We start from the raw sequence: 22,886 nt of genomic DNA on the forward strand, positions 1-22,886 counted from the left end.
TGATTTGCCATCACTATTGAAAGTAAGTGATGGCATATCAAAGAAAACCCCTTTTTAATAAGATTATGAAAATGAGTCGCCCTGCGGGCTAAGGGTACTTGGTACCGGGTCCTGTGGTTCACAGGGGGGATGTCACGGTGGCTGCGACCCTGTCCGTGGCCCTGGGCACCCATGTAAAAGGGGAAAGGTCTTTAAAGGGATAGAGTTTATGTTTGAGACGCCACCTCTGGTATTCGGTCAGGGTGACCGACGCTGCTTTAAGGGGTCCGCTGGGGTGAAGTTATGGCAGCTAGATGGTATACCTTCCCACAGGTGAAGTATATCCCCAGGGCTTCCCGGTGTGTAGATGGTAGAATGGTGAGAGGCGCAGTGAAGAACGAGGACACAAGGTTGCAGTCTCATTACCTTTACTGAAGACTTCAGCATCCACAGTCCAGAGCATCAGATCACAGGGCAGGCAGAGTCCGGCCGGTTTGGAGGCAAGTCCAGAGTCCCCTTGTCCAGGTGGAAATCAATAGCCTTCCCTTGCGCTGTAGTGGTGTAGTCACTTACTGCCTATGGCTTCACATAAGGTCTTCACAGATGTTATCTCTCTGTATAGGATAGGACAAAACCCGTATGACTGGTGACTTGAGCCTGTTTATAGGATCTCTTAGATAACCCGGCTCTGTGAGGTGTCACCGTGCCTCCTGGGTGTAGGTGCGGACAGGTAACGTGCAAATAGCTGTCCTTACTGGTCTCTGAGGTAAGGCGTAGAGGTCCTTACTCTCTCAGTGTTCCGGTTACCGGTCTTCTGCGCCTCTGAGGGAGGCAGTCTATTCGGGGCTGGTCCTCCTCTGGTATCCTCTCTTTTGCCTTGCTTTCCTTGCACGCTCGCTGCAATACAGTTCTGCCGTCAATGTCTCTTTCTGGGAGCTGCAGCTCTGAGGGCATGCACAGCTCCTTTAACCTTCCATCCTCCTCAGACTCTGGTCTGGAGCTCTGCCAGGAACTGACTAACTGTCTGGAACTGACTAACTTTCCCTACAGACTACCAGTTTTATATATATGGGGATTGACCTAGTAAATAGAGTCAGGAGCTCCCCCTGGTGGCCTGGAGTGTGAAATGTGTTGCATGCTTGTGATACCTGGACGCAGTTAACCTTCTTTGCCTCCAAACGTAATATCACTCTCCCCGGGAGAAAAGTGACACTACTGCGACAAACAGGACCCTGGGGCACCACAAAAATACTTCATATAGTCTAGTATATAAGATAATAATAATAACAACATAAGATCACTTTATTAATACTGCTCATTTTGTACCTTATACATATTTTCAGGTCTACCAGTATATGCATGAAACCATTCCTATTAATGGCTGCCCTGAGTTTCGGGCTCGAGCCACTGCAAAGGTAAGATCCCAATGTCTAGTTCCATCACCATTTACATGGCAGACAAGCATTTATTTCTTAAAAAAGAAGTATTCTTTTTTGTAAGGTTATATAAGAGACAACACTATCTTGCCTGGAGTGAGCACAGCAGATGAAGCACAGGCAAGTCAGTGTCAATCACCAGAGAGAGAGGCAGGGACATGTAAAACCAAAGTTCGGCATGGTGCACTGAGCCTCATGGCCATGGCATGGGTACACCAAACATTCCAATTAGTATTTCTGATTAAACTTCAGTTACCGCAGAATGAGGCAACAAATGCAGTGGGTGGGCGCTGCACTTACAGCTCTCCTACACTTACAGCTTTTCCCCATCATCCTCCTGCCTTCTATCTCTGACTGACAGGTCACTGAAATACCCATCAGTCAGAGACAGGATGCAGGCAGAGATGGGTACTAGGGAAAGAAGAAGTAGTGCTGTAAGTGCAATGGGTGAAGACTGCACTTATAACTCATTAGTATTAGTGATGAGTGAGTGTACTCGTTGCTCGGGTTTTCCAGAGCACGCTCGGGTGGTCTCCGAGTATTTGTTAGTGCTCGGAGATTTAGTTTTCATCACGGCAGCTGAATGATTCACAGCTACTAGCCAACTTGATTACATGTGGGAATTTCCAAGCAACCAGGCAACCCCCACATGTACTCAGCCTGGCTAGTAGCTGTAAATCATTCAGCTGCCGTAATGAAAACTAAATCTCTGAGCAGTCATAAATACTCAGAGGTCACCCGAGCAACGAGTACACTCGCTCATTACTAATTAGTATGTAATTTAAATAATGGATTTCTCTAAAACAGCAAAACAAATTTCTACAAGCATGGAAAGGGTTTAATCAGCATTAAAGGACCTTTACATACATTCCATTTGTTTGGGGTATAAAATTCTGATGACAGGTTCCCTTTAAAGTCTGCCAGCCAAAACTGATAGTATAAAGTCAGCACAAAAAGCAAGATAGAGCTGGCAAAGAGACCATCTGAGCACCTAACTTGGGTATATAGACACTCCTTTTGATCTCCACATTGTGATGTTCACTGTAGCACTGGCCTCTTTATGATCATTTTTACTGTACCTGCTGTGACAGCTACTGTAGTATGGATTTTGCATTGAGCACTTTACATGCGCTTCGCAGCATGAGCAGTTTACATCACAGTTTTGCATAATCATGTTACAACTATGTGAATCATTTTTCTCATGTTACAGCTATGTGAATCATTTTTCTCATGTTACAACTATGTGAATCATTTTTCTTTTGGACTTTATTCAATCTAGTTACCCTTCCCTCCAAATGTGATTCATTTTTAAATTCTCTTTCTATATGTGATCTTTTATTTTTATTCTGTCCAGTTTTTGTACGTATACATATTTATGAAGGGGTTATATCCCATGTGCAATATGTGGACACATTGATATACATTTATGTGTAGACACTATCAGGTCAGACAGATAAGAAGGGTTAATATGAATTTGAGACAAATTGTGATTGCCTGGAGACAGAGCATCTCCAAAGTGGCAGATCTTGTAAGGTCTTCTCACCATAAAGTGGCTAATGCCTAAGGTTATCCAAGGAATTACAAACAGTGAACCAGTAACAGGGTGATCAAGGCATACTGATTCACGTGTGAGCAAAGCAAGCTTGTCGAATCCTACAGAAGCGCAAATTGTCAAAAACGTAAATGATGGCTATGGTGCCAGATGCCACAAGACAGAAACCTCCAGAAGTTGTTTCAAGAGCATGACTAGAAGGTTCAAAACTGTTTTGGTGGCAACAGGGAAACCTACACAATGCTTTGTAGGACATTTAATGTAACGTGTGATCAGTGTATAATGTATAGTGATCTCTCTTGGTGGTATTTCCTCATAAGTGAAATGCCACAAGTCAGGTTTTTCATTAAGTAGATTAAATACTAAGAATGTATAGAATGAGCAGTGACTGGAAGACTACAGATGGGTGATTTCATATACTGCTGCCTGCAAACATTGCGATTATTATCCTCCTGTGTAGTGACTGCTTTCGAAAACTGCAGCTCAGCTCCTGTTTAATAAAGTAGGAGCTTCATGAGCTACAGTTCTCAGCAGGGGCCATTACAACAGACCTGTACTATACAGCGCTGTACACTATTAACACCAAGTCATCAAAGGGCGAATAATAACGAATCTGTGAGGGAACTGCGTGTTGGTCCCACACTGATCTAACATTGACTACCTTTCCTAAATAAAACCACATTAAAGGGGTTTTCTTAATTTTTTGTTTGTTACCCTATGTGACTGCAAACTTCTGAATCCTCACAGTGTTCACACCACACGGTGTCATGATTCTCCGGTTTCTGTGGCGAGTGTGAAGTCGCATTTCTGCAAATATGCGATTTGCATTTTTACGGCCACATTCTCACTAGACATGTGTGGCTTCGGTCACTACTGAACGAGGCCAAGCACATCTAGTCAGAATGTGGCCGGAAGAATGCAAATTACATACTTGCAGTCATGTGACCGTCCGCTCTTGTCACCGACAGCGTGCGATGCATACATTTTAGTAATTCAGAAGTCTGCAGTCGAAGGGTGACTGCAGACTTTTATCAAAAGACCGGAAACCCCTGGAGGAATATCGGCTAAAATTTGCATGCTTAACACTATACTTAGCAGCGTACAGAGTAATACATTTGTATACAAGGGTAGTTATAGTTAAAGAGGATTTCTTTCCTTCTAAGAAATAGTTTACACCCTCTAATGTTCTTTTATGTTACTTGGGTTTTCTTTCACAGATAAATTAACATGGAATATGCATTTGGATGCTTTTATTGCAATAGTGTTATGAGATATTTTACATAGAGTGCACCTCATTTCTTAGCCCCCAGTGTATAATAATCACATGGGATCTCATTCTAAGTAGACTATATCTTTCTGCAGCATTTAAATTGATGCATGTAAAATAAGGGTGACCTTTCTAACGTCTCTAGGAAATGGAGATACATTGTTTAACGGTATTGTCTCAGGAAATAAATGATTTCTGAAAGCATTTCCAGTATAACAAATGACAGATCCAGCAAAGTATTTATTTTTGCTGTTAATGCTCACACAAACAATTTCCAGTACTACAAAGAATACATCACCAGTCAGACCTCCACCATTCTATCACTCTCTGCATTTCTTTTACACATGGTGTAATTAGTTCCTTATAGTCCAGTTCACTCTTTGATTCTATTCAGCCTCCATCTTGATTCACAGACTTCATCCTCAAATTATCTAATTCTATCCACTATCAAAAATCCCATGATCCATCATATTTCTGCATGCTGTGGTAACACTATGGTTATATCTTCCCCTTTACAATCTCTTAAATAATCAATTATTATAAGTGTATACTTAGAAGGATGAACTCTGATCTTCTACTTAATAAATGTGTGACAGGAGCTGTGCACTCATCATCAATACCTGTGATAGGAGTTCCCCCACACCTTTATGGTAAACTTTAGTCGCACAGTCCATGCAGTTTCATCATGCATGAACTTGTGTTGACTAAGATGGTGACCACTTTAATGCCCTCTTCGACATTTTTTTGTGCCCTTAAAAATGTAGGAGATTGCTAAATTCACTATATATCTCAATGCTGAAGAATTACCATAAACAGTACATGTGATCATATCCTCTAGTAGAACAGGTTCATGTTTCCTATTAGGACTAAAAAAAAAAAAATAGTAAAGCGTGAGAATATAGAAAGTTTTTTTTTTAAAATGTTAAAAATTAAAAAATCTAGAAAATTAAATAATTATTTTCTTCATGGAAAGAGTAAAGAAATGTAAAAGATAAAAAAAAACATATTTGGTATCACTACGCCCACAAAAGTAAGAGCTATCAAAGTAAAAAATTATTTAACCAGTATATTTAATAGTGTAAAGAAAAAAATTAAATGAAAGAACTGCTGTTTTTCAATCACTTCACGGACCCCCCAAAAAGCTATCAAAACATTGTATGTGTCCCCAATGAAAACTAATAAGCCTGTGACGTAAAAATTAATTAGTTAATAGTCCCGCAAAACGTAGACCAAAAACATTAGCTTTATAAATTTCTGTATTCTTTCTAATCACTAAAATAATATAAAAAAAGATTCCACTTTAGTATTATCACTGGGTTTCTAAACAACAAGTCCTTATGGTCGTATGTAAATGGAAAAGTTAAAACGATGATATAACTAAAATAAAAAATGAAAAGAGGAAGAACGAGAATTGGTCATAGCGGGAAAGGGTTAACAATGCAAATGATCAAGTAAGGACTAAGGGCTCATTCAGATGTTCATGCAAATTGGTCTGAGATCGGACCACAATGTACAGACTGGCCCAAGCGGGACAGCCTCCTAGAAATACATGAAGCTGCCATGCTCTGGTCCGGAGACCCGCGACCAGTCTATACATTGTGGTCCCATCTCGGACTAATTTGTACAGACGTCAGAGCGAGTCATGAAATATATACATACCAGGACCAGGTAATAAACCTACTGATCTAACCCACCGAGGACAGATCCAGTATAAATGTTCTACAGACCCATTTACATCGCGCTGATCGACATTGTTCGGCAGGCTGTTTACACAGGCAGAGCCGCTTCAGATGTGCACTGAATGATCTGTCGTAGCGGGTTCAGTGCACTTTGGCCGCCATTGTTCTCAGCAGCGCAGGTCCGGTTTCCACAGGATAATACGCCATCAAGAAACATGAACTTTTGTGTAAACCAAATGTCATTTCAGCAGTCATTTCAGTGTTCTTTTCGTTTGTCGGGTGATCGACAGTCTGTTTAGACTTGGAGCGCTTGTTATATCATCTTGTCAATGGAGCTTAAAGAAACAGCTTTTTCTCGTGCAGGGTTAACACTGAATCTTTATTTCCCTAAAAGCCAATCTGTTGCTGCATCTGGATTATTAGAATTAATATTTCGATTCTGAGCATTCGGGTCTAATACACTTAGGAAGGAGAATTTAATTAGCTCTCCTGTTGCCTTATTTAAACCCTAATAATGGATCCTAGCAAGACTTAATCATTGCACCATTATATTGTAATATAGCCTGCAGCGCCCCCTGCTGGGGCCACCCTCTTCAGAGAAAAAACCAGGTCATTTCTATAGTAAGGTGCAGAGTTAGGATGAGATTTTTCTCTTCCATTAGACAATGGTTGTTTATGATGTTGATAACTATGTGAATCGAGAACATTAGATAAAGCCGGGAGTTTTTTTTCTGTATTTCTTTTCACATCTATTCAGATACAATATGTAAATTTGTTGTATTTTTCTATGTCTCGTTCTCTACTTGCACCTTGCTATTAGCACGACCATCACTTATTCTTATGACAGTGCTCATGTTCACAGAAAATGTCTTTTCTGAAGGAGACAGGATAATAATAAATAATTTTATGTTTATGATCATTTTCATTATGGCTTCATGTGAAATGTATGCGCTTGTATTCTTGTATTACAGGCAACGGTTGCTGCATTCGCTGCCAGTGAAGGCCATTCTCACCCTCGTGTCGTGGAGTTGCCGAAAACTGATGAAGGCCTTGGCTTTAACGTCATGGGAGGAAAAGAGCAGAATTCGCCAATTTACATTAGTCGCATAATTCCAGGTGGTGTGGCGGAGCGACAGGGAGGACTGAAGAGGGGAGACCAACTGCTTTCAGTAAATGGAGTGGTATGGATACTATGTCCCCCTACCTGTTGACCGAGTCATTGTTATCAACTGGAACAATGTTGTCCCCAACATCCATGTGTCAGTAGGTTATCGAGTAGATGAGAAGCGCAAATCTAAGCCTCCATTTATTGTACACTGCATGATTATTATTATTTTACAGTGTAAACAGGCTGCTGAAATAATCTCTGTTCCCGGCAGCTCATTGACTGGTGTAAACAGGACTCGTGCTGCCGAGAACAATGGCAGCCTATATAAACTGAGTGATTCATTATGATTCATTACAGATTGTTCAGTGCTCATCTGGAGCATGGATTGTCTGTGTAAACAGGTTATTAAAGGTCCTCCAATTGTTAAATATTTACTGATTGGCAGCGTTATAATGTCGCAAATCAGGTGGTATAAGCAAAGACCTCTTCAAATATTTATACTAGATATATAATATACATACATTACATTTGCTCACATTTGAAGGACTCTAATTTTTCCCAAAACAAATGAGAGTATTTTATTATTATTATTTATTATTGTAGCGCTTTACATGTGAGGAGGGGTATACATAATGAAAAACAAGCGCAATAATCTCAAACAATACAAGTCACGACTGGTACAGGAGGAGAGCGGACATATAACAACATTCTATCAAAACCATCACCAGGCTGCAACACGTATACCAACCACAGAGACACAAACACTATATTCATTTCATGACTAAGTATCACAAAGTCATGATTTAAACAGATCGTATTATTTTACTGCCCATTTCAGGACAGGTTGAGTAAAGAACAAATGTAATGAAGGAACTCCAGTCGAATTATTGGAATTTTCACAGGATGTTACAAATGCAGTAATAGTTTTTGAAAGCATCAACTTCAACCTCAAATTTTGAAAAACGGCAAAAACATATGTAATTAGGCGCGGTTTTGCAGTATTGGTGCAGCTCTTGGCTGCACTATTACTACTCTGTATCAATAACCTCATATTTGTGACATTTTTGCAACAATTTAGAATAGAGTAGTATGAAGTATGCAGTGCTTGGCATCTACACGCATTGTCACCAAAGGAACCCAATGAATATTAATCTTCATAAAGTAATTTTATTTATGTCGGTCATAAATTGACCACAGACAGAAATTGTTGAACCGTCATCTATTTTGTAGTTTTTAAAGGAGTTGTCAAGAATATTCCAAAAGATTCCCAGCAATAAGAGTTATTATAAATAATAATAAAAAGTTATATTTACTAGTTAAATCCCCTGGTACTCTAGCAGTGCCCCCCTGGTACTCTAGCAGTGCTTCTTTGGTTCTCTCAGCTGGTCCTGCAACCATGACATCACATATGTTGTTCTTGTGACCACTGCTGCCACTGGGGTCAATTGGACATTTCAGAGATTGGTGGTTAGGTTCAGAAGAGATTCCATCAGTAAGAACTGTAGCAATGAGCAGGCTGTCCCCTATCCTGTGGATACGTGATAACTTACTGTATATACTCATGTATAAACCGAGATTTTCAGAACATTTCTTTGTGCTGAAAACGCCCCCTCGGCTTATACATTAGTCATGGTCTAGAAAGCCGGCGTGGGAGCGGGGAGCCGGCAGCTGTAGCACAGTGACAGCTGTAGCCGCCAGCTTCCAGAAGACATCAGTACTCACCCTCCATCTGTTGTGAATTCTGTTATCGAATTCCCTCCTGTGGTCATGAATGGTACTTCGGCGAGTTCTGTCCATGGACTCCCTCTGGTGGCTGTGAGTGGAGCTGCTGCTTCTGAGGTTCCTTCCACAGGTGACGTAGTTTATTCTTTTGGCTGGCTGCTCTATTTAACTCCACTCAGATCGTTACTCCATGCCAGCTGTCAATGTTCTTGTACTGGTTCAGTTCGCTCTTGGATCTTTCTGGTGACCTGTCTACTCCAGCAGAAGCTAAGTCCCTGCTAGTTAATTATTTGTTCATTGTTTCCTTGACCAGCTTGCTATAATGATTTTGCCTTGCTAGCTGGAAGCTCTGGGATGCAGAGTGGCACCTCCGCACCGTGAGTCGGTGCGGAGGTCTTTTTGCACACTCTGCGTGGTCTTTTTGTAGTTTTTTGTGCTGACCGCAAAGATACCTTCCCTATCCTCAGTCTGTTTAGTAAGTCTGGCCTCCCTTTGCTGAAACCTGTTTCATTTCTGTGTTTGTGACTTTCATCTTAACTCACAGTCAATATATGTGGGGGGCTGCCTTTTCCTTTGGGGAATTTCTCTGAGGCAAGGTAGGCTTTATTTTCTATCTCTAGGGCTAGTTAGCTCTTAGGCTGTGAAGAGGCGTCTAGGCAATGTTAGGTACGCTCCACGGCTATTTCTAGTTGTGTGATAGGATTAGGGGTTGCGGTCAGCAGAGCTCCCACTTCCCAGAGCTTGTCCTGTGTGAGTTTAACCATCAGGTTGTTCCGGGTGCTCCTAACCACCAGGTCCATAACAGTACAGCTGGCCCAAAGTATTAATGCATCTCAATAGAGGGATAAGAGAAGTTCTGAGACCATTTTTTTTTCTCTGCAGCGTGTTTTGTCTTTCTTTTCCCCTTAACCTCTGGGTGGTTCAGGACACAGGTGTAGATATGGACATTCAAGGTCTGTCCTCTTGTGTGGATCATCTCACTGCAAGGGTACAAAACATTCAAATAAAAATAATTGTAAACTGTTTCTAGCTTTGAAACCCCGCTCCTCTGGTGACCCCGTTCAACAAGTAAAAATCATTATTTCTTTGTTGCGTGGTGACCCTCAAGACTGGGCATTTTTCCTTGCGCCAGGAGATCCTGCATTGCGTGATGTAGATGCGTTTTTTTCTGGAGCTTGGATTGCTTTATGATGAACCAAATTCAGTGGATCAGGCAGAGAAAATTTTGCTGGCTTTGTGTCAGGGTCAGGATGAAGCGGAGGTGTATTGTCAGAAGTTTAAAAAGTGGTCTGTGCTTACTCGGTGGAATGAGTGTGCCCTGGCGGCAATTTTCAGAAAGGGTCTTTCTGAAGCCCTTAAGGATGTCATGGTGGGATTTCCCACGCCTGCTGGTCTGAATGAGTCTATGTCCTTGGCCATTCAGATCGATCGGCGCTTGCGTGAGCGCAAAGCTGTGCACCATTTGGCGGTATTCTCTGAGCATAGGCCTGAGCCTATGCAATGTGATAGGACTTTGACCAGAGCTGAACGGCAAGAACACAGACGTCGGAATGGGCTGTGTTTTTACTGTGGTGATTCCACTCATGCTATCTCCGATTGTCCTAAGCGTACTAAGCGGTTCGCTAGGTCTGCCACCATTGGTACGGTACAGTCTAAATTTCTTTTGCCAATTACTCTGATTTGCTCTTTGTCGTCCTATTCTGTTATGGCATTTGTGGATTCAGGCGCTGCCCTGAATTTGATGGACTTGGAGTTTGCCAGGCGCTGTGGTTTTTTCTTGGAGCCCTTGCAGTATCCTATTCCATTGAGAGGAATTGATGCTACGCCTTTGGCCAAGAATAGGCCTCAGTACTGGACTCAATTGACCATGTGCATGGCTCCTGCACATCAGGAGGATATTCGCTTTTTGGTGTTGCATAATCAGCATGATGTGGGCGTTTTGGGGTTGCCATGGCTACAGGTCCATAATCCAGTATTGGATTGGAAATCTATGTCTGTGTCCGGCTGGAGATTTGGGGGACTTGTGCTCAGGCTAAGCCCTGCTGTTCTCGTGCCAGTGGGTTGCTTTTGCCCTTGTTGGTCCCGAAGAGGCCCTGGACGCATATTTCCATGGATTTTATTTCAGATCTCCCTGTCTCTCAAAGGATGTCGGTCATTTTGTGGTTTGTGATCGCTTCTCTAAGATGGTCCATTTGGTACCCTTGTCTAAATTGCCTTCCTCCTCTGATTTGGTGCCATTGTTTTTCCAGCATGTGGTTCGTTTGCATGGCATTCCGGAGAACATCGTCTCGGACAGAAGTTCCCAGTTTGTTTCGAGGTTTTGGCGGTCCTTTTGTGCTAAGATGGGCATTGATTTGTCTTTTTCTTCGGCTTTCCATCCTCAGACAAATGGCCAAACCGAACGAACTAATCAGACTTTGGAAACATATCTGAGATGCTTTGTTTCTGCTGATCAGGATGATTGGGTGTCCTTCTTGCCTTTGGCTGAGTTTGCCCTTAATAATCGGGCCAGCTCGGCTACTTTGGTTTCGCCTTTTTTCTGTAATTCTGGTTTCCATCCTCGTTTCTCTTCAGGGCAGGTTGAGCATTCGGACTGTCCTGGTGTGGATACTGTGGTGGACAGGTTGCAGCAGATTTGGACTCATGTGGTGGACAATTTGACATTGTCCCAGGAGAAGGCTCAACGTTTCGCTAACCGCCGGCGCTGTGTTGGTCCCCGACTTCGTGTTGGGGATTTGGTTTGGTTGTCGTCTCGTTATGTTCCTATGAAGGTTTCCCCTCCTAAGTTTAAGCCTCGTTTTATTGGTCCGTATAAGATTTCTGAAGTTCTCAATCCTGTGTCATTTCGTTTGGCCCTTCCAGCTTCTTTTGCCATCCATAATGTGTTCCATAGGTTGTTATTGCGGAGATACGTGGCGCCTATGGTTCCCTCCGTTGATCCTCCTGCCCCGGTGTTGGTCGAGGGGGAGTTGGAATATGTGGTGGAGAAGATTTTGGATTCTCGTATTTTGAGACGGAAACTCTAGTACCTGGTCAAGTGGAAGGGTTATGGTCAGGAAGATAATTCCTGGGTTTTTGCCTCTGATGTTCATGCTGCCGATCTGGTTCGTGCCTTTCAATTGGCTGGTCCTGATCGGCCTGGGGGCTCTGGTGAGGGTTTAGTGACCCCTCCTCAAGGGGGGGGGTACTGTTGTGAATTCTGTTATCGAATTCCCTCCTGTGGTCATGAATGGTACTTCGGCGAGTTCTGTCCATGGACTCCCTCTGGTGGCTGTGAGTGGAGCTGCTGCTTCTGAGGTTCCTTCCACAGGTGATGTAGTTTATTCTTTAGCTGGCTGCTCTATTTAACTCCACTCAGTTCGTTACTCCATGCCAGCTGTCAATGTTCTTGTACTGGTTCAGTTCGCTCTTGGATCTTTCTGGTGACCTGTCTACTCCAGCAGAAGCTAAGTCCCTGCTAGTTAATTATTTGTTCATTGTTTCCTTGTCCAGCTTGCTATAATGATTTTGCCTTGCTAGCTGGAAGCTCTGGGATGCAGAGTGGCACCTCCGCACCGTGAGTCGGTGCGGAGGTCTTTTTGCACACTCTGCGTGGTCTTTTTGTAGTTTTTTGTGCTGACCGCAAAGATACCTTTCCTATCCTCAGTCTGTTTAGTAAGTCTGGCCTCCCTTTGCTGAAACCTGTTTCATTTCTGTGTTTGTGACTTTCATCTTAACTCACAGTCAATATATGTGGGGGGCTGCCTTTTCCTTTGGGGAATTTCTCTGAGGCAAGGTAGGCTTTATTTTCTATCTCTAGGGCTAGTTAGCTCTTAGGCTGTGAAGAGGCGTCTAGGCAATGTTAGGTACGCTCCACGGCTATTTCTAGTTGTGTGATAGGATTAGGGGTTGCGGTCAGCAGAGCTCCCACTTCCCAGAGCTTGTCCTGTGTGAGTTTAACCATCAGGTCGTTCCGGGTGCTCCTAACCACCAGGTCCATAACACCATCGCTGCATCTTCGTCCCTGCATCTCCGTTGTCCCGGCAGCTCTTTCCTGTTCCTCTGCTCAGCGGTCAGGTGGTACCACTCATTAAGGTCATGAATATGCACGTGACTCCACGTGGAGTGCATATTCATGACCTTAATGAGAGGTACCACGTGACCGCTCAGCACAGGAAGAATCTGCTGGTCTGGGACAATGAAGATGCAGGGACGTCCAGCGACGAAGTGAGGAGGGTGAGTATGATGGGGGAGTCATGGATACAAGGATGAGACTGGGGGAGCCGAGCATACAAGGATGGGACCGGGGGAGCCGAGCATACAAGGATGGGACCGGGGGAGCCGAGCATACAAGGATGGGAGTGGGGGAGCTGAGCATACAAGGATGGGATTGGGGGAGCCGAGCCATTCATAAAAGGATGGGACCGGGGGAGCCGAGCATACAAGGATGGGACCGGGGGAGCCGAGCACGCAAGGATGGGACCAGGGGAGCCGCGCATACAAGGATGGGACCGGAGGAGCCGAGCCATTCATACATGGATGGGACCGGGGGAGCCGAGCATACAAGGATGGCACAGGGGGAGCCGAACCATGCATGCAAGGAAGGGAAAGGGGGTGCCATGCATACAACAGGAGGAGCCACACAGAGCAGGACATGATGGGGGGAACCACGTATACCGGTATAGGGATGAGGGGACAATACATACTCGGCTTATACTCAAGTCAATAAGCTTACCCAGTTTTCCATGGCAAAATTAGGCAGCTTATACTCGAGTATATACGGTAGTAAGATGGGAAGAATCCTTTATCGTGTGCATTGCCATAAGTATACTAGAGGGTGAGTACTGTGCTTACTTGGAGGATAAGAAGACATATGAATACCAAGATATTTCTGAAATTTTGAATTAAAACTTTATTTTTATTGCTTTAAATAAATTAAGGTTGGTGTTACAGCCGAATAGCAGAATAAGTTTGGTGACTAGTTTGGACACACAGTTCTCTTCTTAAATCTCAATTATCCACCCATCTCTTGCCACTTGTTGTATTGTCTTGAAGCTCTGCGTTTGCATATGGGTTGCCCGCCAGGGCCTGGGGTACTCGGCACCAGGTCCATTCGCTCTTAAAGGGAATGTCACGGTGGCTGTGATCCGGTCTGTGCCCTGAGCGCCCAATTAAAGGGGAACAGTCTTTAAAGGGGAATTGTGAATAAAGTCTATTGTACGTGATGCCACTTGTGGTGTTCAGTCAGTGGGGACAGACACCGCTTTAAGGGGTCTTCTGGGGTGATGGTACGGCGGCTAGATGGTGACACGTCCAACAGGTGAAGCGGGGTCCCAAGGGCTCCCAAGGTGTATGTCAGGGGTGATGTGTGGCCGGTAAATAACAGAGGACTCAGGGTTGCAGTCTTTACCTGGTTTACTATTAGTAGCAGGCCACAGTCCAGGGTACCGGCAACAGGTACATAAGGAGTCCAGGCAGCCTGGAAACAAGTGGAAATCCCCTTGGCAGGTCAGTTTGGGAGCTTTCCACTTTGCGGTCACTATTGTGGAAGGTCCTTAAAAACTATTTCAGGGAATTAGGCTGCAAGCTGAAAGCAAGGACCTCCAATGTGGTATTTTCCGAAATCCTACCACGTGCCACGCCAGAGAGGCAATGGGAGATTAGGGAGGTTAATAAGTGGCTCAAAAATTGGTGTAGGAAGGAGGGGTTTGGGTTCCTGCAGAACTGGGCCAACTTCTCAGTTGGCTACAGATTCTACGCCAGGGACGGGCTGCACCTCAATGGGGAAGGTGCAGCTGTGCTGGGGGAGAAAATGGCTAGAAGGTTGGAGGAGTGTTTAAACTAGGGATTGGGGGAAGGGTATTCATTTTATAGGAGGGGAAGATAGTGCAGATAGAGACCTGGGCACAAATAAGGAAGTTGGGGGTGGCGATGGCATGGGGGGTGGGGTTAGAACAATTAATAATTTAAGAAAGAAAGAATAGAGGTACAGAGAGATACATAAAGTGTATGTATACTAATGCCAGACGCCTTGCCAACAAAATAAATGAATTAGAATTAATGTTATTGGAGCATAATTATGACATGGTGGGGATATCTGAAACGTGGTTGGATGAGAGCCATGACTGGGCTGTTAACTTGCAGGGTTATAGTCTGTTCAGAAATGACCAAATGGATAAGCGAGGGGGAGGGGTGCGTCTGTATGTAAAATCGTCCTTAAATCCCATCCTGCGTGATAATATAGGTGAATCTAATGAAAATGTAGAGTCCCTGTGGGTGGAGATAAGGGGAGGGGGAAAAATAATAAATTATTGATAGGGGTTTGTTACAAGTCTCCAAAAATAATGGAGGCAACGGAGAATATCCTCATAAAGCAAATAAAGCTTTGACTCAAGGAGAAGTCCTTATTATGGAGGACTTCAACTACCCTGAAATAGATTGGGGAACGGAAATCCGCAGTTCCAGCAAAGGTAATCGGTTTTGGACAACTATGAGAGACAATTACCTTTCACAACTGGTTCAGGACCCAACAAGAAGGGGGGCACTGCTAGACCTAATATTAACCAACAGGCCAGACCGCATAGCAAATATAAGGGTCGGAAATAGCGATCACAAAATAATAAGTTTTCATGTGTCCTTTAATAAGATGTGTAGTAGAGGGGTTACAAGGACACTAAACTTCAGGAAGGCAAATTTCCAACGGATGAGAGAGGATCTTGGTGCAATTAACTGGGACGATATCCTGAGACATAAAAATACACAAATAAAATGGGAGACGTTTATTAGCATCCTGGATAGGACCTGTGCACAGTATATACCGTATGGGAATAAACATACTAGAAATAGGAGGAAACCAATATGGCTAAATAGACCTGTAAGGGGCGCAATAAGTGACAAAAAGAAAGCATTTAGAGAATTAAAGGAAGTAGGTAGTGATAGGGCATTAAATAAATACAGAAAATTAAATAAATTCTGTATAAAGGAAATCAAGGCAGCAAAGATTGAGACAAAGGGACTTATTGCCAGAGAGAGTAAACATAATCCCAAAATATTCTTTAACTACATAAATAGTAAGAAACTAAAAAATGATAGTGTTTGCCCCCTTAAAAATAGTCTGGGTGAAATGGTGGATGAGGATGAGGAAAAAGCCAATATGCTAAATGACTTTTTTTCATCAGTATTTACACAAGAAAATTCCATGGCAGACAAAATGACTAGTGATAAAAATTCCCAATTAAATGTCACCTGCTTAACCCAGCAGTAATTACGGCGGCGTCTAAAAATCACTAAAATTGACAAATCTCCGGGCCCGAATGGGATACACCCCCAAGTATTGCAGGAATTAAGTACAGTCATTGATAGACCATTATTTTTAATAATTAACCCCTTACCGGCATCGGACGTACTATACCGTCTGATGCCGGCGCCCCTGCTTTGATGCAGGGCTCCGCGGTGAGCCCGCATCAAAGCCGGGACATGTCAGCTGTTTTGAACAGCTGACATGTGCCCGTAATAGGCGCGGGCAGAATCGCGATCTGCCCGCACCTATTAACTAGTTAAATGCCGCTGTCAAACGCAGACAGCGGCATTTAACTACCGCTTCCGGCCGGGCGGCCGGAAATGACGTCATCGCCGACCCCCGTCACATGATCGGGGGTCGGCAATGCTTGTATATTGTAACCATAGAGGTCCTTGAGACCTCTATGGTTACTGATGACCGGTGGCTGTGAGCGCCCCCCTGTGGTCAGCGCTCACAGCACACCTCCATTTCTGCTACATAGCAGCGATCAGCAGATCTCTGCTATGTAGCAGAGCCGATCGCGTTGTGCCTGCTTCTAGCCTCCCATGGAGGCTATTGAAGCATGGCAAAAGTTAAAAAAAAAAGTTTAAAAAAATGTGGAAAAAATAAAAAAGACATAAAAGTTTAAATCACCCGCTTTCGCCCCAATCAAAATAAATCAATAAAAAAAATATCAAATCTATGCATATTTGGTATCGCCGCGCTCAGAATCGCCCGATCTATCAATTAAAAAAAAGTATTAACCTGATCGCTAAACAGCGTAGCGGGAAAAAATTTCGAAACGCCAGAATTACGTTTCTTTGGTCGCCGTGACATTGCATTAAAATGCAATAACGGGCGATCAAAAGAACGTATCTGCACCGAAATGCTATCATTAAAAATGTCATCTCGGCACGCAAAAAATAAGCCCTCAACCGACCCCAGATCATGAAAAATGGAGACGCTATGAGTATCGGAAAATGGCGCAATTTTTTTTTTTTTTTTTTTTTTTAGCAAAGTTTGGAATTTTTTTTCACAACTTAGATAAAAAAATAACCTAGTCATGTTAGGTGTCTATGAACTCGTACTGACCTGGAGAATCATAATGGCAGGTCATTTTTAGCATTTAGTGAACCTAGCAAAAAAGCCAAACAAAAAACCAATGTGGGATTGCACTTTTTTTGCAATTTCACCGCACTTGGAATTTTTTTCCCGTTTTCTAGTACACGATATGCTAAAACCAATGATGTCATTCAAAAGTACAACTCGTCCCGCAAAAAATAAGCCCTCACATGGCCAAATTGACGGAAAAATAAAAAAGTTATGGCTCTGGGAAGGAGGGGAGCGAAAAACGAACACGGAAAAACGAAAAATCCCCTGGTCATGAAGGGGTTAAAGACTCCATAATAACAGGGTCTGTACCACAGGACTGGCGTATAGAGAATGTGGTGCCAATATTCAAAAAGCGGACAAAAGCTGAACTCAGAAATTATAGGCCAGTAAGCTTAACCTCTACTGTGGGTAAAATCCTGGAAGGCATTCTAAGGGATGCTATACTGGAGTATCTGAAGAGGAATAACCTCATGACCCAATATCAACATGGGTCTACTAGGGACCGTTCCTGTCAGACTAATCTGATCAATTTCTATGAAGAGGTAAGTTCTGGACTGGACCAAGGGAACCCAGTGGACGTAGTGTACATGGACTTTTCAAAAGCTTTTGATACGGTGCCACACAAAAGGTTGATACATAAAATGAGAATAATGGGGATAGGGGAAAATATGTGTAAGTGGGTTAAGAGCTGGCTCAGGGATAGGAAACAAAGGGTGGTTATTAATGGAGCACACTCGGACTGGGTCGCAGTTAGCAGTGGGGTACCACAGGGGTCAGTATTGGGCCCTCTTCTTTTTAACATATTTATTAATGACCTTGTAGGGGGCATACAGAGCAGAATTTCAATATTTGCAGATGATACTAAACTCTGCAGGGTAATCAATACAGAGGAGGACAATTTTATATTACAGGGTGATTTATGTAAACTGGAAGCTTGGGCTGATAAATGGCAAATGACCTTTAATGGGGATAAATGTAAGGTCATGCACTTGGGTAGAAGTAATAAGATGTATAATTATGTGCTTAATTCTAAATCTCTGTCAATGAAAAAGACCTGGGTGTATGGGTGGATGACAAACTCACATTTAATGGCCAGTGTCAGGCAGCTGCTACAAAGGCAAATAAAATAATGGGATGCATTAAAAGAGGCATAGATGCTCATGAGGAGAACATAATTTTACCTCTATACAAGTCATTTGTTCGACCACACTTAGAATACTGTGTACAGTTCTGGTCTCCGGTGTATAAGAAAGACATAGCTGAACTAGAGCGGGTGCAGAGAAGAGCGACCAAGGTTATTAGAGGACTGGGGGATCTGCAATACCAAGATAGGTTATTACACTTGGGGCTGTTTAGTTTGGAAACACGAAGACTAAGGGGTGATCTTATTTTAATGTATAAATATATTAGGGGACAGTACAAAGACCTTTCTGATGATCTTTTTAATCACAGGCCTGAGACAGGGACAAGGGGGCATCCTCTACTTCTGGAGGAAAGAAGGTTTAAGCATAAAGGTTTAAGGTTTAAGCATAAAGGTTTAAGCATAAATTCTTTACTGTAAGAGCAGTGAGACTATGGAACTCTCTGCCGTATGATGTTGTAATGAGTGATTCATTTCTTAAATTTAAGAGGGGACTGGATGACTTTTTTGAAAAGTATAATGTTACAGGGTATATATACTAGATTTCTTTATAGGGTGTTGATCAAGGGAACTAGTCTGATTGCCGTATGTGGAGTCGGGAAGGAATTTTTTTCCCCAGTGTAAAGCTTACTCTTTGCCACATGGGTTTTTTTTTTTTTGCCTTCCTCTGGATCACTGTTATGAAAGGTAATTCAGTACCACAATGGACATAGAGGTCAGCGCACATACAGTGACCTGGCAATAACCCAAAAAACAAGAACGAGCTCTGAGACGTGGGAACTCTGTTGACCGCAATCCCTAATCCTTTCCAACCACACTAAAGGCAGCCGTGGATTGCGCCTATCGCTCCCTATGCAACTCGGCACGGCCTGAGAAACTAGCTAGCCTGAAGATAGAAAATAAGCCTACCTTGCCTCAGAGAAATACCCCAAAGGAAAAGGCAGCCCCCACATATAATGACTGTGAGTAAAGATGAAAAGACAAACGTAGAGATGAAATAGATTTAGCAAAGTGATGCCCGACTTTCTGAACAGAGCGAGGATAGGAAAGGTAACTTTGCGGTCAACACAAAACCCTACAAGCAACCACGCAAAGGGGGCAAAAAGACCCTCCGTACCGAACTAACGGCACGGAGGTACACCCTCTGCGTCCCAGAGCTTCCAGCAAGCAGTAAAAAACAAATTGACAAGCTAGACAGAAAAAAACAGCAAACAAATAGCAAAGAGGAACTTAGCTATACAGAGCAGCAGGCCACAGGAACGATCCAGGAGGAGACAGGTCCAATACTAGAACATTGACTGGAGGCCAGGATCAAAGCACTAGGTGGAGTTAAATAGAGCAGCACCTAACGACTTCACCACATCACCTGAGGAAGGAAACTCAGAAGCCGCAGTACCACTTGTGACCACAGGAGGGAGCTCTGCCACAGAATTCACAACAGATCACCATGTTAGGGCAGGTTACGTTAGGGCATGGGCTTGAACTAGATGGACATTAAGTCTTCCTTCAACCTTAATAACTATGTTACTATGTTACTATTAGTCCCTTGCTACCTGAAGTGTTGTCACAAGGTCCTCATTCTTCCCTGTCCTGGGATGGTACCTGTATGGAAGGCATCTTGAGCCGTCCCTTCTGGGGTCTCTGCACGGTGACTCCAGACACCAGAATGCTACTGTACCATGGGTGTTGTACGGGCAGTTTACATATAGTTCTATGCCCTCCAGTTCTGTCGCGTGACTTATAGTTTCCCATGACCTCGGACTCCCGGTGCCCGGTTTCTGCACTCTGGCTCATAGGAGGCACACTTGCAGCTTCCCTGAGCTCCTAATCTCTCCTCTGCTACTTTCCCTTCACTGTCTGCTCCAGACTGAACTGACTCCTTCTCCAGACCAGGATGGATATCAGGGAAGTTCCCCTAAAACAGGGTTTTGAGCTCCCCCTTCTGGCCTGGAGTTAGAATATGTTCTGTGTAAGATTTACCTGCCAAAGAAATCCCTCTTGTTTCCAGGCACAGTACTACCCTCCCAGAGAAGAAGGCAGCACTACTGTGGTACCTGAACTCCTGGGGTGCCACACATATACTGGATCGTTCCTTTGTATGCTGACCAGGCTTCTGTTTTAAGTATTTTCTACTGTTTGACTGATTAGATGCCCCTTTGGATTTGACTCCTGAGTTGTATGACAACTCTTCTGCCGGATGTCTACTAGATCTGGACTTGAACTCAGCTGTTTCAATTTTTATGCGTTTGGCATCTAATTTTGCCATTGTCTCCAACTTTCTGGACCTGACACACCTAGCTGATGCTACTTCCTTCAACCCACTCCAACGACCAGCTGCTACTCCATGGACACATATGGGGACCTCTGTTAAGCCCAGTGGCTTACATTAAGTCTTTCATTAGTAGTCTATTGGAGTTGACAGATTCACTACAGTCAGCATGTTGAATGATGCTAGCGCATTTTAAGCCTTGTAGTCTGAATGACAGTTTTATTCATTACTCATGAGGCTTGAAAATCTCAGCGCCATTTAACATGCTGACTCTGTTTTATACGAAGTGATGAAAATAAAAGTTTTAAGTTAAGTGGAGATGGAAACTTCATTTGATTAAAATATGCTACAGCTTCTAGAAACACCTACCGTATTTTTTGTACTATAAGACGCATTTTTTTCACCAAAAAATTTGGGCGGAAAATAGCGCCACCTGTTGGAAGTAGCGATCCTACAAGTCACAATCAACCCTTTAACGAGTCGTGCAATGTGACTTAGGATAAAAGCCAAATCAGTATCTCAAATCACAGACACGGTGTTTTGGGCTGTTGGCCCTCGTCAGTGTGAAGCATGAGAAGTGACTTACCTTGACAAGCCAGCTGGTATGTCACTCTCCATAAGGAGAAACTTTACCCCTTAGACCCCAGTCCAGAGCCCTTCACCTAGCCAAATCAGTTCTCATGCATCGCACTGACGAGGGCAAACAGCCCGAAACCCCGTGTCTGTGATTTGAGATATTGATTTGGCTTTTATCCTAAGTCATATTGCACGACTCGTTAAAGGGTTGATTGTGACTTGTAGGATCGCTACTTCCAACAGATGACGCTATAGAGTTTAAGTCCTCTTTTTTTCAAAAGAGGCAGTTTGAATATTTAATTTCCCAGAGGAGCATTGCACGGCGAATAAGCCTCCTTACCTTGACAAGCCAGCGTTGGTATGTCACTCTCCATAAGGAGAAACGTTACCCCTTAGACCCGAGTCCAGAGCCTCTCACCTAGCCAAATCAGTTCACATACTTCGCACTGACGAGGGCCAACAGCCCGAAACACCGTGTCTGCGAATTGAGATACTGATTTGGCTTTTATCCTAAGTCACATTGCACGGCTCGTTAAAGGGTTGATTGTGACTTGTAGAATCGCTACTTCCAACAGGTGACGCTATAGAGTTTAAGTCCTCTTTTTCTCAAAAGAGGCAATTTGCATATCTCTTAGTATAGTGCTATACTGATTATGTCGGTTTTACCCACATACAGGGTATTTATATTGACTCTGGGTATTTACACTGTTTATTACCATCTCTGTACCTAGCTACCTCGAGTTATGGTGTGTGCATTATTATTGTTTCTGTTTCCCTTTGAAGGCTATATATTATAATGATTTCTTTGTGCTATGTTTTTTGATATTTCCTGCCTTCAGATGAAAACCAACATAATCAGTATAGCACCATACTAAGAGAGTGATTTATCCTTTATTGTGCATGACCATTTATTTTCATATACCCTACATCCTTATATTTAATTCAACCTTTTTGCACTATGCACTTTATCTCTGCATTGATCTTGTGTACATCTTTGTTTAGACTGGTTGTATGACTACCTTAGCATGTGTTATATTCTGTACTGCCCTATCTAAGGCATACATTTATAAACCTCATGTCCAGTGTTTGCGTTTTGCCATCATCTCTATGGTTTGCCTGCATTTCCAATTTTTTTATTGTTCTTAAAGTCATGTATATGAATAAAATTATTATATATTGAGAGTATTGGTGTTCGAGGACTTTGTTAGTTCTTACATCTTTTCGATACTTTGAAAAATGCCTTATCCGGACAAAAAGTTGGATTTAATCTGTTTCCTATGTGGGTTGACTGCATAAAGTTACTTTCCTTATCTGCAAATAAAGTGTTGAAGTTCTTTTCTTTTTATAGACTCGTTAGAGAGTTGATTCTGACTTGTAGGATCGCTGCTTCCAAAAGGTGGCGCTATAGAGTTCAAGTCCTCTTCCTCTCTGAAGAGACAATTTGCATACTGCATTTCCCAGAGGAACATTTCACGGAGAATAAGCCTCCTTATTTTGGCATGCTAGAGCCGGTATGTCACTGTCCACAAGGAGAAACATTAACCCTTTTATCCTAAGTCATATTGCAAGACTCATTAAAGGGTCAATAGTGACTTGTAGGATCGCTACTTCCAACAGGTGGCGCTATAGAGTTCAAGTCCTCTTCCTCTCTCAAGAGACAATTAGTATATTTCTTTTCATTTGAAGACTCCATCTTAATTACTTCAGAACGCTTTAAGGATAACCACCACAGTAGAGCTGACATTTTTATATATGTTACTTTTTATTAAATGTCTATCACCAGGTT

At 43.0% G+C, this 22,886-nt stretch overlaps 1 protein-coding gene across 4 annotated transcripts in view; it reads left to right on the forward strand.

The window, feature by feature from the left end:
- LIN7A (lin-7 homolog A, crumbs cell polarity complex component) overlaps positions 1–22,886 on the forward strand; it is a 140,325-nt gene that overhangs the window by 110,087 nt on the left and 7,352 nt on the right. For 2 of the 4 annotated variants that reach the window (XM_069764426.1, XM_069764425.1), the window contains exons 3-4: positions 1,323–1,394; positions 6,885–7,094. In XM_069764426.1, the coding sequence (XP_069620527.1) occupies positions 1,323–1,394; positions 6,885–7,094 (282 nt within the window). The remainder of the gene's footprint in view (positions 1–1,322; positions 1,395–6,884; positions 7,095–22,886) is intronic. The other 2 variants (XM_069764428.1, XM_069764427.1) reach the window with 1 other exon arrangement.

Source organism: Ranitomeya imitator, chromosome 4, assembly GCF_032444005.1.
Source record: "Ranitomeya imitator isolate aRanImi1 chromosome 4, aRanImi1.pri, whole genome shotgun sequence".
Lineage (NCBI taxonomy): Eukaryota > Metazoa > Chordata > Amphibia > Anura > Dendrobatidae > Ranitomeya > Ranitomeya imitator.